This window comes from Rhopalosiphum padi, chromosome 2, assembly GCF_020882245.1.
Source record: "Rhopalosiphum padi isolate XX-2018 chromosome 2, ASM2088224v1, whole genome shotgun sequence".
In the NCBI taxonomy this organism is placed as follows: Eukaryota; Metazoa; Arthropoda; class Insecta; order Hemiptera; family Aphididae; genus Rhopalosiphum; species Rhopalosiphum padi.
This window is the reverse complement of record NC_083598.1, coordinates 44,887,976-44,904,213: the sequence shown is the minus strand read 5'-3', so window position 1 is coordinate 44,904,213 and position 16,238 is coordinate 44,887,976. Positions and strand designations below refer to the sequence as shown.

The 16,238-nt window shown below is 29.4% G+C and overlaps 1 protein-coding gene across 2 annotated transcripts in view; it reads left to right on the top strand.

Annotated features, from left to right (window-relative positions):
• Window positions 1-9,433: 9,433 nt before the first annotated feature.
• Window positions 9,434-16,238, top strand: part of LOC132919928 (titin) — a 30,632-nt gene continuing 23,827 nt past the window's right edge. For both annotated transcript variants that reach the window (XM_060981874.1, XM_060981873.1), the window contains exon 1: window positions 9,434-13,242. In XM_060981874.1, the coding sequence (XP_060837857.1) occupies window positions 9,434-13,242 (3,809 nt within the window). The remainder of the gene's footprint in view (window positions 13,243-16,238) is intronic.

Sequence of the window (16,238 nt, the reverse complement as noted above, 5' to 3'; positions counted from 1 at the left end):
AAACTTAGTATGTCGGCACAATATTTGAATATTGGACTGGTAATTGGTATAGTGGTATACTAATTTAAAATTGTATGTAATTATTGTAATTCATTTTTCTATAACCAATTTGCTAATAGATATTTAAGCAATACTAATTTAAAATTAAGTAAATTTTTAAGTAAACAATTTCAAATAATAGTACAAAATCCAATACATTGAAAATTAATAATAATCAAACATTCAGTCTAAATAATTATTTCTTTGACATAAAAACATTGAAGTATTATAAATTGCCTATATCAAAGTATAGCTGGGTAAATTGTTAGTTTGTTTTTCTTTTGCAATTTTTTGCAATTCTTTTGAAAATTACTCTTACTACCCGTATCCAATTTCCAATTGCCAGGTTGACTACATAGTTGTTTTGAATCAATTGTATTCAATGATTAATTATTGTCATTTATATTTACAAATTACGTAAAATTGGAATGCATATTAATTTCTTACTTTTGCACAGAAACTGTAATAAAATGAATTGAAAGCCAAATCGTAAAGTTAAAAATTAACATAGGTAAGTATATTAACTTATCATCTCAATTTAAAAAATTACGATTCTTTTTAGTAAATTAGTTTGTGGTTTACATAAAGAGCGATTTTGTTTTTTCTAATTTCTTAATATATAATAAACAATTGTATTGATTATTAAAGTTTTATCATAGGTAATATTCCTACAATGCAACATACACCTATTACCTATATTTATCATTAGTGTATATGATTATTAAATTATACACAAATACACATTTCAAATAATAATTAAAAAATATTTTCTAAATACAAAAGCAATTTAAGGTTATATAACATGTAAAAAAAAAAATTATTACTTAAAAATTCTTATAAAAAAATTTTAACGTGTTAAATTTATTAAAAAAAAAAAACTGAATTCAAAATATTATAAAATAATTAAATGCAATATAAATTATGTTATGGTTTAATACAAAGTTTTGTATTAAGTTTTTAGTTAAAAAATAGCTTAAATCAGTAATACCAACTGTTTATGTCTGTCTATGTATATTATTATTTATTATTTTATCAAAAAACAGAAATCAATTATTATAGTTTTATTTTAAACAGTGAATTATATTGTAGATAATTGGTTCATTTGGTTCTTTTGAAATTCATAAGAATTTAAAGTCGGCTAATTGGCGAATTGTTCGGTGACGTGGGAAGACATCAGGCAATTAATGTATAAAGCTATTCAAACAATTCCAAAATGTTAAATACTTTTTTTATGTTAACTTAATATATTATTTTTAAATCAACGTATATAAAAGCCAAGTTATCTCAACGGCGAATTAAACTAGGTAAGTTTGTAAGATAGAAAATAAACTAACTAGTTAAGTTAAATTAATTTTTTTAACTTGTTAATGCCCACCTTTGCCTTCAAGCAATAGTTTCTGATGAGTAGGTTTTAAGCTTTCTTTGCATTTTAACCTTTCTAGCAGTAAACGTATACATATGATTGAGTATGATACGTAAATAATAGCATGGACCATGAGTACACTATACAGCTAGGTACACACAATAATCCGATTGAAAATAAATAAATTGTGTTCCCACGTATCCGTGTACCTATATATTTTATTGTATTGTGTGCATTCAGACTTTTCTTTTCGAAATTATTATTACTGCGGCGGCATTAACAAATTTCTAATAAATTAGTAGATACATTTTATATGTGGTCTTAGCGATGCCATTGTTCAGAAAAAATATGAGTTTGTAGGGAGGTATTTTAAATTACATTTTACAAACAGTGGATGTGCTGAAACTCGAGATAAATTTTTTTCCAATTGATACTTGTGGAGATACAAAAAAATTAAGTATAAATATATAATACATCTAGCCCGAACTAGGAATAGGAAATACAGACAGTGATCACTGAACAGTGAGAACTTATACAATTAAAACAATTATACTAGTGTTGGCACTTAGTACCTATTAATTTTTATAATAGTAATAATAGAATAAGCGGAAATCTATTCAAATTTCGAGGGGGAAGGCTAACTTTTTTAATATTAAGATGAACCTATAAAATAAGCCTATAAATTATAATATAAAATTATATTTTTGACAATTTTTCTTTCTATTTTACCTATGTAAAAAATACTATTATATAAGTACTCTGTACTATTATGTTTGCAAGCATCGATTAAAAATTAAAAAATGTCCAGATAAATTCAACGTAATATGATGTTAGGTACTTATTGCAGAGTACTGACATATATAAAAAATTAACAATAATAACAAAAACATGATAAATTGTCAATAATAAAAAAAAATAATTTAGATTACCTGTGTGTATTTGTGTATTGTTTTATTGTTTATTTTGAAAAATAATTTCCCTATTGTTGATTTAAAATTAATTGTACCTACTGCACGCTTAATGTATAAAATAATCAAAAATGGCATTGCATACCAGATTACCACCAGACCAGTGGCATGCATCGTAAGGTCCAGATGTTGCAACTCCTTTAAGTTGGCCTGGAGGGTATTGATATAAAACCAACAGTGAAATAATTTAGTATTATATTATATAAAAAATAAGTAATAAAAATAGGTACGATAATAGAATCGATAATTGGTAGGCTTAATAATAAAATTATTATCCAAATGATGCGTTCTATACTATAATATATTATAGGGAAAAATCTTTTATACATTTCTACAAAATTGAATCAAATGCAATGTACAGATAAACAACATTAATTATCGGTATAACAATAATACAAGGGGTAGGACTGAGGTCACCTATAATCATTTGAACAACACTAACTTTTTTCTGATACATCAATATATGCCACAGATTACATCATCTACATTATTTTTATTTACCAATAATTATCTACTGTTAATTATTATACTGCAGTGGACTTTAATCATACATTGTTGACTATTTCCTATAGTTTAGGTACATAGTACCTACTACATATAGTACCTATAATATATTAGCAGTTTAGCAGTTATGTTTATGTGCTATATGGATACTAAGATACCACATCGCGTATGAGACTATGAGACATAATCATTAATCGCCCACCCAATATTCAAACCCGACTAAAATATAATAATAACTTGGAAGTGTCCGCTTCTGAATAATATCTTCTACTAGTATACCTACGTAGGTATTATACAGCTGAAATGTTTATTATTTACATATTGGTCATTAGAACTTAAAATATATTGTATTATTTTACGTCCAATCAGCGGTCAGAATCACGAATATTACGAAATTGCATCCCGATGACATGCCTACACAAAAGTGTGTGTTTAATGTGCTTGTTTATAATACGGATTCTAATATATCTGTATAATGGCAAATGGTGACGTTCGTTTTAGAGTTTTTATTGTGTAAATAATATAAATATGTAATTTTTATCGATCTGACATTGTATGTGCGATCGCAAAATTGAAGATTTAAGTATTAAACTCACAATATTATTAGTTATTTCGTAGTTATATCACATATTATACATGTACCGTGTACCTTCAAGTTGAAGGCTTCAACTAAACCTCCTCATAAAAATTTGAGTCCCCGCATTAAATATTTTTGCGGACCATATACAAAACGTCCAATAATAAAATTTACTATAAATTGTTAAAAGTTAAAGATAATAATGTCTTTTTATTACAATATTATTTAAATGATTCGGATCTGGGTTCAAACCATTCAGCATACAAAACACGCAGTGTATTGCATAATACTAATCAACTAATAGTCGGTCACCTGTATTCCAGATTAAATCTCCTCCTACCTGTTGTAGGGGCTCTGTCATCACCGATAACGGTGTATGATCTACAGGCCGTCAAGACGTAAATTTGTTGTCATAGATAACTCATAAATCCCATAAATACATTATTGCATTTCCATGTAATGACTTGTGGGTGGATAAATGTAAAAAAAACAGGTCGGGTTACCCGCAATAGCGATTTCCGAGTAGTAAGTTTAACCATCTGGTCACCTATATAAGTCGGATCGACCTGGCGGAAACTGACACAACGGCCGCGCAGACTGCAGTTATTATATTTTTCATTCATAACATCAGTCAAACACCGTAGAGTAGGTACCAGCTACGCGATAATAATCTGAGTCAGTAGGACGTCTATACAAAACCCAGCTATAGTTTTTCTGCAGACGGCAAAGTATAACGAGAGTGGGAAGTCGTTCGTGCATATGCACAAACATACAGTACTTCTGCAATATACTTATATATACATGGCTATATATTATGTATATATAATCTATACAACGATATTGCGGGTCACGTGGGTGGATATATTACAGGTAAAATCTGTTGGATGGATGAGCGGCAGGGTAGGGATTAAAATGTGCTTTTGTAATTGCAGATTGTCCATAGCTTCCCTCCAAGTCCCACTACGTATAATCTTCTATCCACGATATATCATATAATGTATATAGTATAGCTGAAACTAGATGTGACTAATATATTATATCGACTTTGGGTCATTCATTATGTATACGGGATACATGAAATGTCGCACGTTGCAAAGGACAATTTTCTTAGGGAAATCGTAAATGGGAACCCAATTGTAAATAAGTGCGATATACACCTATACGATATATTGTATAGTATAATGATTGTTGAAAATCGAGGAGGAGCTTTTTAACGTGACGAAAATCTTATTTTCGCGGTATGCAATAGTTACAGTATCGAAAATGAATAATTCGGCGAGATTGCGTCTCACAATACAGTACAAAATATATTATATTATTATGGTGGCTGTAAAAACCGCCAAATATGGTCAATCGCGGAAACATAGGAATCGTTAATCAGACTTTATATTTATATATATATTACGTGCATATAAATATATACTGATGTCGCGCGCGCGTGTGCGTGTGTTTAGGTACCTACATACGTTCTCCTTCGATTTCCATTTTGGGTATGTCTCAATATCTCGCGTATTTGCGCCGGATAAACCGGCTGCCCACGTATATCCCGCCGTCCTGCGGAGGAAGGCTGCATCATCGATTTGTATACGAAGGCTTGAGTGGGAGTGCCTTACATGGTCCGGAGAATCGGAGAAGGAAATCGTAACGTGCGACCGGTTTGGTACGTCGCGCACGCATAATATAACAACAAAATATAATAATATTATTGTGAAAAATCTCGACCGCATAGTTTTCATCTTATTATTATAGGTAACCGCGGAATTAGGTAGGAATGTATATAATATAATAATAGTAATAATAGCCTCAAATCATCTCTGAAAGTTATAATGGATTAAATTAATAAAGTATAATACAAAAAAATAATGATAAATTCTGGTATTTGAGATGATAGTAATTAATCCCCCATCATTATTATCTTTGCATTGCGCATTGATAATTGATGTTAACAGGATATAGGTTTATTTTATGCAAATATACCTACGTCTAAAATTAACCGAAATAAATAAACATGACGCATAATATAAGTTAAACATTTTAAATTTTGAATTTCTATTTTCTTTTTGCTACGTAAATTACGCGATACAATTATAACGGTGGCAATAATATAATTAAGAGGAACATATTATCTAAAACACGCCTACTTATCTAACATATTATTATCGTATAAGTCATCAAATAACCAAAATAATACAATTTCTTCATATAATTTTTTTTCTGGATACTCAAAATAATTTAAAACAGATAATATTATTTATGTTTATGACTTTTTCATTTAATTTCTTACTCTTATTAATGGAAACATTATTTTGCTTGGTGAGGATTTTGTAACAATGTGCTTTTTAAATTCGTATATTATAAAGGAATAAGCCAATAAACAAACAATTTAAAATTGGTTAACCTAATCTAATCGATGTATATAAAGTTGAAGATTAAGATATTTTTAAATTATTTTTCACGGATTTGAATAATTAATATCATATTTAAAATGTGTTTTTATGACCAAATAATGTACTATTTGTAAATTGAATATAATTATAATTTAAATGCTTAACAATAAACATATTTGTGTTATTTATGGTACTACGTGGCCTTTTATCTCTTTGGACCTCGAAGTAATTCTAAGAATTATCTACAGTACTGCTGATCTTATTCTCAAAATATAATTTTTTTTTATTGCTAAATACGGTTACTTACTTATCAACTACCTAAAAAAGTACAAAACACGTATCTATTCATTGTAAATTGCCTGTCATTAGCCTATTTTAATTAAGAAAAAATACTAAACTAGATCGTGTTAACAGACAATATTATATAATTAAATATCTACAATATTTTTAAGATTTATTTAAAGTGTTGGATTAGAATGATCATTATTTTTTTTTCAGTACCGAGGCAGGCTTATAGAGTCTATCTCGTATATTGGATACAATATCAAAGTGTATGTTTTAATTAACATAATGTTATAATTTATTGTATGCAATTAATAATATTATTTTATTTGTAGTACATTATTATTTAGCCATCAAGTGAAAATAGATAATTTAAAAAAAAAACAAAAAAAAAACACAGGTCATGTGATAATGGAGTAATCGATATTGTAATAATATATATATTTTTTTTAAATTTAAACTTGCGTATTTAAAATGTTTTTAAATACTTTTAGCATAGTAGTATTGATTTTATTTTAATACCTAGTATGTTATTATGTAGTATAATATATACTAAGTGTAGCTGTTATATAGATAAATAGATATATCTTACGAATATTTAATAATACGTTTCAATTATAATTAAAAGATTTCATAAATTGTAATTTCTCATTAGTAAGAGTTATTTATGCTTTATAGGTAAGTATTTTAAAACTAAATGTATACCAATAAAATCCCTTACGTTTTAATTTTTTTTATGTTACTATAGCTATATATTAACAGATAAATATCAACAACTAAAATAACTAAGCTTATATCACTATACCTACTAAAACATGTGCACAAATACTGAAATACTACACTAATAGAAATTAAAATATATTATAATTTAATACTCAACATATAACTACGACAGATAAGACGTATTTTTATATATTATTATATTAACAATTGATTAATAATATTTATTATTTACGTGAAATGTATAATGTGAGTCGTATAATTTAAAATAATAAGTAATAACTAATGTACTACAAGTAGGTAATGTATTATTATTTATTAACGTTTAAGCACGAACCATTGATCTATAGAAAAATAAAACAAAACAATATTACCAAGATTTAAATAATACATTAATTTAATTTAAAAAATAATCGACTACCATTGATGAGTAAGATAAAAAATTGTCATAGGTAATTGGCGTAGGACGAAACTGGTTTAAGAGAGTTGCATTATAATAGTCCTGTGGAGGATTGTGAAGGCGTATCCCACTTATTGCTGGCCACCTCTTCGATTCACGAAGCACAGCGTTCAGCGAGATTCCCGTCGGCCGTCCGTCAGTAGTCGAATAACACTGTACTCATTCGCTCTGTTGTTATACTGTTTAAATTTATTTTTTTTTAATATTAATATTTTTGTTTGTGCGATCGTTAACGTGCGTCGGGTGTTTTTTTTTGCTATCGCAGTGCTATAAGAATTGTTAAATTATTATTATTTATTATTAGTTTTGTTATTTAAAATAATAATAATAATAAAATGTTTAAATCTACAAAAAAAACCAAAGACCCCACAAAAAATCGAACTGTAAGTGACACCGTAAAGGTAAGTGAAAAAACTATTATTAAGAATGAAAACTCGACGGTGGTTCCGAAACAAATGTTCAGCAGTAAGGTAGCTAATGAACAGCCACTAAATGTAAGTGGTAAAGGGCGCAGTTCAACACCGCAGACCGCGAAAAAGACGTTGGTCAAAGGCGCTGTTTCCAGACAGGCTGCAGAATCTTCGTCCACGGCTTCCATTTCAAAATCACTGAGTTCATCTTCCATAAAAAAAACTACAACTGGCAAAAGCATTCGGACCATCACCACCGTCGATCAAGATGGCAATATTCAAACAACTGTGGAAACGGTAGACGATGTACCGCAATCGACCACAGAAACCACTACCGAAGAGTCGAATACCTCAGATTCGACCAATGCGTACGTCGAATATGCTGATAAATATTGCTTTGAAGGTGGCAGAGAATCCCCGGAGGTATTAAACTCGCCGCGGTACTCTACTTCAAATTTGCTGTCGCAAAATTTTGAAAACGAATCTTCGTCGGTTAATCAATTGATGTCTACTGAGACCAACTATAATACTGTTACCTCACACGTTAGTTCCAGTTCCGAATCAAAACAAATATCAGATGTAAAGGATACAATACAACACGAAAATACAGTAAGGTCAGTAAATGGAAAATTAATCAAATCAATAGATGATATATCACACGATAACTCAAATTATTCATATCAACCAAATGTTAGTGAAAAAGTAGATTTAATAAATACAACAATTAATACAAATATAAATTTATCAGAAAATGAATCGTTAAGAACTACACAATTTGACAAAACAAAAAATAGTTTTTATGGTAGTGATCATCAACAAATTGATAATGAATCAAAAGAACTAAAAACATCTGAGAATACTGTAAACGTATTAAATGACACTAAAGAAAAAACAACTACCTCTCAGAACCACGAAAATAAAAGCTCAAAAAAAATTATTGACAACCAGGAAATAAATTCGGGATTAACAGTAAAAATGGTTGGTGGAAAATTGATAAAACAATTTAATACACCCACAAAATCTAAACAATCTCAAAATATCGTGAATACTAAAGAGGCGTATGTAAACTTGGATAAAAATAAACAACGGTATGATAATAACGTAGAAACTTCATTTGAATCAGATATAATTGATCAAAATGTATCTACTAATAAATCCGATGATTTTAGTTCTGAAATGTTCATTACACAAAAATATATACCGATATTTTCTAGATCAAATCAAGAAATTGATGAAATAACGTCAACAAGTGATGGAAATTTAAAAACATTTTATGACAAAAGTATTAAAACTGATGATTCTAGGTATAGTACTGAGTATAAAACGAAAGACATATTTGAAAAAAATAAAAATGGTGAAAATGATGGGTCAACTGTACGTATGGTTGGTGGAAAATTAATAAAATCTTTTAAGGAACCCATAAAAACTCAAAAAAACTGTATCAAACATTTCATTGTCAAATAATTTATCGAACAGTGACATTTCATCCGGTGATATCACAACGTCAACATCCTTTATAACAAATGAACAATCATCCATTTCGAGCTCATTTGGGGAAACAAACATATTTGATAAAACAAATGCAAAAACGTCCAACTCTGCTTATCAAGTATCAGATGAACACAATAAACTTAAAAATCAAAAACAACAGAATGTAAAAAATAATAAATTAAAATCTGAACAAATTATTGATAATGTCAACGAAGAAGGTTTATCAGTGCGTATGGTTGGAGGAAAATTAATAAAAACTTTCAAAGAGCCAACTCCTTCCAAAAAAAATGTTATTGATGTATCGAAATCAAGTAACATTTTAACCAGTGATATTTCATCAAGTGATATTACAACGTCAAAATCATTTTCAACAGACGAACAAACTTCGTTTTCGAGTTCATATGTAGAAAGCGAACAATCAAATTTGAAAACTCCCAAATCTATGTATCAAATAGAAGACCAAATAGAAGAAACAAAAAGCACAAAACAGTCAAATAATATAAAAGATAAATTTAAATCAAATAAATCTGTTGAAAATGTCGACGAAGAAGGCTTGACGGTGCGCATGGTCGGAGGAAAATTAATAAAAACTTTCAACGAACCAACACCAACAAATAAAAACCATCTTGATGTTTCTAAATCAAATAATATTTCAACTGGTGATATTACAACGTCTACATCGTTTTCTACAAATGAACAGACTTCAGTTTCCAGTTCATATCTAGACAGTGATGAATCCAATTTGAATGTGTCTAAATCATTGTATCAATCGGAAGAAACATCACACGAAACAAACAAAACGAAACAACCATATATGAAGAAAAATGAATCTGTATCAAAAAAATCTGTTGAAACTGTCGACGAAGAAGGCTTATCAGTACGCATGGTCGGTGGAAAATTAATCAAAACTTTTAAGGAGCCAACACCGTCCAAAAAAACTACTACTCAAGTATCAAGATCAAGTAGCAATACAACTAATGATATTTCTTCAAGTGATGTTACTACGTCAACGTCGTTTATTACTAATGAACAATCATCATTTACAAGTTCATTTGGAGAAAATGACCAATCGGACATAAAAACAACAACCACATCTAAGTCTGTAAATAAAAAAACAGATAAACCAGAGGAGTCGAAAAATAAGAAACAACCAGACACGAAAAAAGACAAATCTACACCAATAACTACTGTTGATATTGTCGACGAAGAAGGCTTATCAGTACGCATGGTCGGTGGAAAATTAATCAAAACTTTTAAGGAGCCAACACCGTCCAAAAAAACTACTACTCAAGTATCAAGATCAAGTAGCAATACAACTAATGATATTTCTTCAAGTGATGTTACTACGTCAACGTCGTTTATTACTAATGAACAATCATCATTTACAAGTTCATTTGGAGAAAATGACCAATCGGACATAAAAACAACAACCACATCTAAGTCTGTAAATAAAAAAACAGATAAACCAGAGGAGTCGAAAAATAAGAAACAACCAGACACGAAAAAAGACAAATCTACACCAATAACTACTGTTGACATTGTCGACGAAGAAGGCTTATCAGTACGCATGGTCGGTGGAAAATTAATCAAAACTTTTAAAGAGCCAACACCGTCCAAAAAAACTACTACTCAAGTATCAAGATCAAGTAGCAATACAACTAATGATATTTCTTCAAGTGATGTTACTACGTCAACGTCGTTTATTACTAATGAACAATCATCATTTACAAGTTCATTTGGAGAAAATGACCAATCGGACATAAAAACAACAACCACATCTAAGTCTGTAAATAAAAAAACAGATAAACCAGAGGAGTCGAAAAATAAGAAACAACCAGACACGAAAAAAGACAAATCTACACCAATAACTACTGTTGACATTGTCGACGAAGAAGGCTTATCAGTACGCATGGTCGGTGGAAAATTAATCAAAACTTTTAAGGAGCCAACACCGTCCAAAAAAACTACTACTCAAGTATCAAGATCAAGTAGCAATACAACTAATGATATTTCTTCAAGTGATGTTACTGCGTCAACGTCGTTTATTACTAATGAACAATCATCATTTACAAGTTCATTTGGAGAAAATGACCAATCGGACATAAAAACAACAACCACATCTAAGTCTGTAAATAAAAAAACAGATAAACCAGAGGAGTCGAAAAATAAGAAACAACCAGACACGAAAAAAGACAAATCTACACCAATAACTACTGTTGACATTGTCGACGAAGAAGGCTTATCAGTACGCATGGTCGGTGGAAAATTAATCAAAACTTTTAAGGAGCCAACACCGTCCAAAAAAACTACTACTCAAGTATCAAGATCAAGTAGCAATACAACTAATGATATTTCTTCAAGTGATGTTACTACGTCAACGTCGTTTATTACTAATGAACAATCATCATTTACAAGTTCATTTGGAGAAAATGACCAATCGGACATAAAAACAACAACCACATCTAAGTCTGTAAATAAAAAAACAGATAAACCAGAGGAGTCGAAAAATAAGAAACAACCAGACACGAAAAAAGACAAATCTACACCAATAACTACTGTTGACATTGTCGACGAAGAAGGCTTATCAGTACGCATGGTCGGTGGAAAATTAATCAAAACTTTTAAGGAGCCAACACCGTCCAAAAAAACTACTACTCAAGTATCAAGATCAAGTAGCAATACAACTAATGATATTTCTTCAAGTGATGTTACTGCGTCAACGTCGTTTATTACTAATGAACAATCATCATTTACAAGTTCATTTGGAGAAAATGACCAATCGGACATAAAAACAACAACCACATCTAAGTCTGTAAATAAAAAAACAGATAAACCAGAGGAGTCGAAAAATAAGAAACAACCAGACACGAAAAAAGACAAATCTACACCAATAACTACTGTTGATATTGTCGACGAAGAAGGCTTATCAGTACGCATGGTCGGTGGAAAATTAATCAAAACTTTTAAGGAGCCAACACCGTCCAAAAAAACTACTACTCAAGTATCAAGATCAAGTAGCAATACAACTAATGATATTTCTTCAAGTGATGTTACTACGTCAACGTCGTTTATTACTAATGAACAATCATCATTTACAAGTTCATTTGGAGAAAATGACCAATCGGACATAAAAACAACAACCACATCTAAGTCTGTAAATAAAAAAACAGATAAACCAGAGGAGTCGAAAAATAAGAAACAACCAGACACGAAAAAAGACAAATCTACACCAATAACTACTGTTGATATTGTCGACGAAGAAGGCTTATCAGTACGCATGGTCGGTGGAAAATTAATCAAGACTTTCAAAGAGCCATCTCGAAATATTTTAAAAAATAATTCTAAATCTAATATATTTAATACAAGCAGCCAACGGACAAATTTAAATATAGACACTAACTCTCTCGTTTTAAATACGACTTATATTATCGACGAATCATTATCAAATAGTGAAGTAACAAAGATCGTTAAGACTAGTAATGACAGTAGTACAACTACTGTTGATGGGAAAACAATAAAAAATTTTAAAGGACCCGAGAAAACTCCTCGAAAACCGAAATCTGGTGTTCCAGATAAAACGAATACGGACGTTATGTCTTTTGATAATAATTTTACTACATCTGTAAACGATACTAAACACGTTCACGATGTATTTTATGATGTTTCTGAAGAATCTTACATTGAATCTCGACAGTTTTCGGAACAATCTATAGTGCAAGATTTTCAAGTAACATCGAATACATCCGAATATTATCCTGAGAGGCCTGTTAGAAATAGAGATATAAGAGATAACATTGTTGTTCAAGATATCACTGACTTCGTGTCTGTTTCAAATCACGCAGAAGTAATAGAAAATAGAACAATATCCGAAGCGGTGTTCGAAAAATCAGTAGTAAAAGGTATAACCGAAAATTATGAAAACCACGTATCTTCGTCAAAAAAAGTCCGCGAAAATAAAGTAGACAAAAAGTCGAAAAAGGATCAAAAGGAAACTACTTCAATCACAAAGGAACAGTGTATTTGCGAAATTTGTACCTGTGGGTAAGTCAAATCAAATATTCATATGTAAATAAAATATTATAATAATACAAAATATTTACTAAGTTTGAGTAAGAACATGTTAAAATCATATACTTTATTTTATGATTTTAATACGTATTAATTTTATTCATTTGAGCAATCAAGTATAATTATGCTGACTCCAATAAATTAGTAATTACTTTTATATTTAATGTAGAGACGCCGTCCCTGAATGTAATGCTTTAACTTTTCTATTTTTTTGATTATTGAGACATAACCTTGAATCATATAAGCATTTAGTGTTAAATAAGATACTAATTTATAAATATAAAATAATTTAGAAACACAGGATATGCTATTTATAGATGATATGCCGTTAGATTTGTTATATTTTTACCTTTTCCATTAAAACATAATTAATAATAATAATAATAATAATTTATATAAAGTAAATTATTTAAAAATTGTATATGATGAATATCTTGACACTTTGGGTAGTAACTAGTTATATTGGAGTATTCGGATTATATTACCATCCTAATATAGAACTGTAAAATATACATTTTTAAATTAGACAATAATTATAGCTACTGCACGTGATTTATGCAAAACATTTTAAAGTATTTTTTTAGTGTTATACAACTTAGATATAGACATATAGTTAATAGTTATAACTATAAAACTATCAAAGTGATAATGGGGCATACAAAAACATTATAAATGTAATAAATCGTAAAAACAGAATAGGAATTTAAAATCATGTAAACTGTAAATGTGGTACACAATGATTATCAAATAATAAAACACAGAGCGAATTACTTGTATACTCGTATATCTAATGTAATTTGAAATATGTAGGCATTTTCACTCGTTGTGCAAGTATTTAATTGACGCTTGCATGATTATTATTTAGTTTTTGCTAATGTCTACTAATATAGTACTTACGCTTTTGAAATATTGGTATTCCTTATGCGCTGGGAACTGGAGCGCACTGTACACAATTTGTTAAGAAATAATATGTTTACTTTAAAACATAGAACACCTGAACGAGGAAATGAAAATAAACTGTTATACATTTATTTAAAAATACACTGAAATATGGTTAGTAAATATTTTAAGGGATAATGAAAGGCATATAAAAATGTATACATTTATGTATATATATATTTTTTTTATATAGTAATAACTAAAATTTTAATTTTTTCATTAAACGCAAAATATTTTTTTTTAAATATTGATCTTTAAATATTGAATGTCTATGAAATAAAATGTTTATCGATAATAAAAGTTTAGATTAATCTATGTGAGACTATAAGTCAAATATCGGTATCATATGTTATACCATATAAGTCATAACCACACTTATTTAAAGTTTAAAAGCATATATCAATTAAAATAACGTAATTGTTTAGTATTTGATATGTAATCATGTAGGTATACATCATCATAATTAGAAAAGTAAATTTCAGTATATATAGAATCAAAAAATGTTAATTATTGTTATTATAGAAATTAAAACCTTTTGCAAAAATAGTGTCATAAAAACTTTAAGCAAAAAAAATATATTTCCATTGTCACAACAATTGAGTAAAAAGTGTAACCTTAATATTGATCATTCCGTAGGTACCTACATAAAAATATATGTTTAAGAAAAAGTTCACGCAGTTCACAACAATTTTGTCATAAAATTTATTATTATTAATTGGGTACCTACCTCACTATTATTTAATATTAGAAAAATAACATTGTAATAATTCACCGTAAACAAAAGTTACTATGGGCGTGCCGGTCGGATGCTATGCTCTTAGGCACAACACATCATGACGTACGTACATACGTCTATCTATCTAATTTGTATTTATATTTAAATTAGTAATGCATTTATAATTATCCATATAGTAATTATTATTATACAGGAACAGTTTATTTCGTTTGCAGTCCGGTATACTATTCTCCGACCGTATACACATGTATTTCGATTCGTGTAGGTATGTGTATATAGATAGAATATGTGTAGTTATACATAACCGTCGTAAGTTTCTGTAATAGTATATACAGTGTATATATTTGTTATAATCATTCTCCATACAAAAAAAAAAACTGTAATAATCTGCGCAGCAATTCGTGAATGTATTTATTTTTTAAATCTATAGTCCATCGATCAAAATCTGCAATAAAAAACGGTACCTATAGGGTAATTTTTCGTTTAAAAATAAACACGTATAATATAACCCTAACATAATATAGGTAGGTGTGTGTGTAATTATCGTCGGCGTTCCGCAGTTGGCATACACGCGAAACGATCGTAAACGGTTAACACGTATATGGTACATACATGTATTATATTACGTCATGCGTAAAGCGTATAGTGATCATTTTTCGCACGACGCGCCGCAAGAAAGTCTACGAACAATATATTATTATTATTAATAATTTAACTCGTTTTATTCTCGCGCGCGTTTCCCGTCTCCAGGGATCCGACGGCAACTTTTTATCCAGCGTATCGTTACACGGTTGCCAATTCGACCACAATCGTCTACGCCTTATATACATTATTAACGTTCCGTCGATCTGACAATACATTCGTGTATACATGTAATGAAACGCAATGCTGATTTTTGCGATAAAATACGACTAGTTTGACAACATTGGGCCTACGCTTATTTATTATTATTATTACGCAGGTACCTTACAGTATACCTACTTACGGTATTGTGATCGCAAATTCAAATTTGGTTTCAAATGCTCGCAGACCAGTTTCCTATGGATAGTCGTTTTTTTCTCGGTAAAATGAAACCAAGAGCAGCAGTTCTCAATCTTTTTATATTCGCATACCATCTACACAACTTAAACATTTTCACGTACCACTACCGTAACCTAAAAACCCTAGTTTTTTGTTTTTCTTATAATAACCTAATCAAATAATATTTAATGTTAATAAACATAAAATATAATTTTTTTTTGTGAAAACAGATTTTCTTTGTTTATTACCTGTGAGCTTTTCGCGTACCACGAAT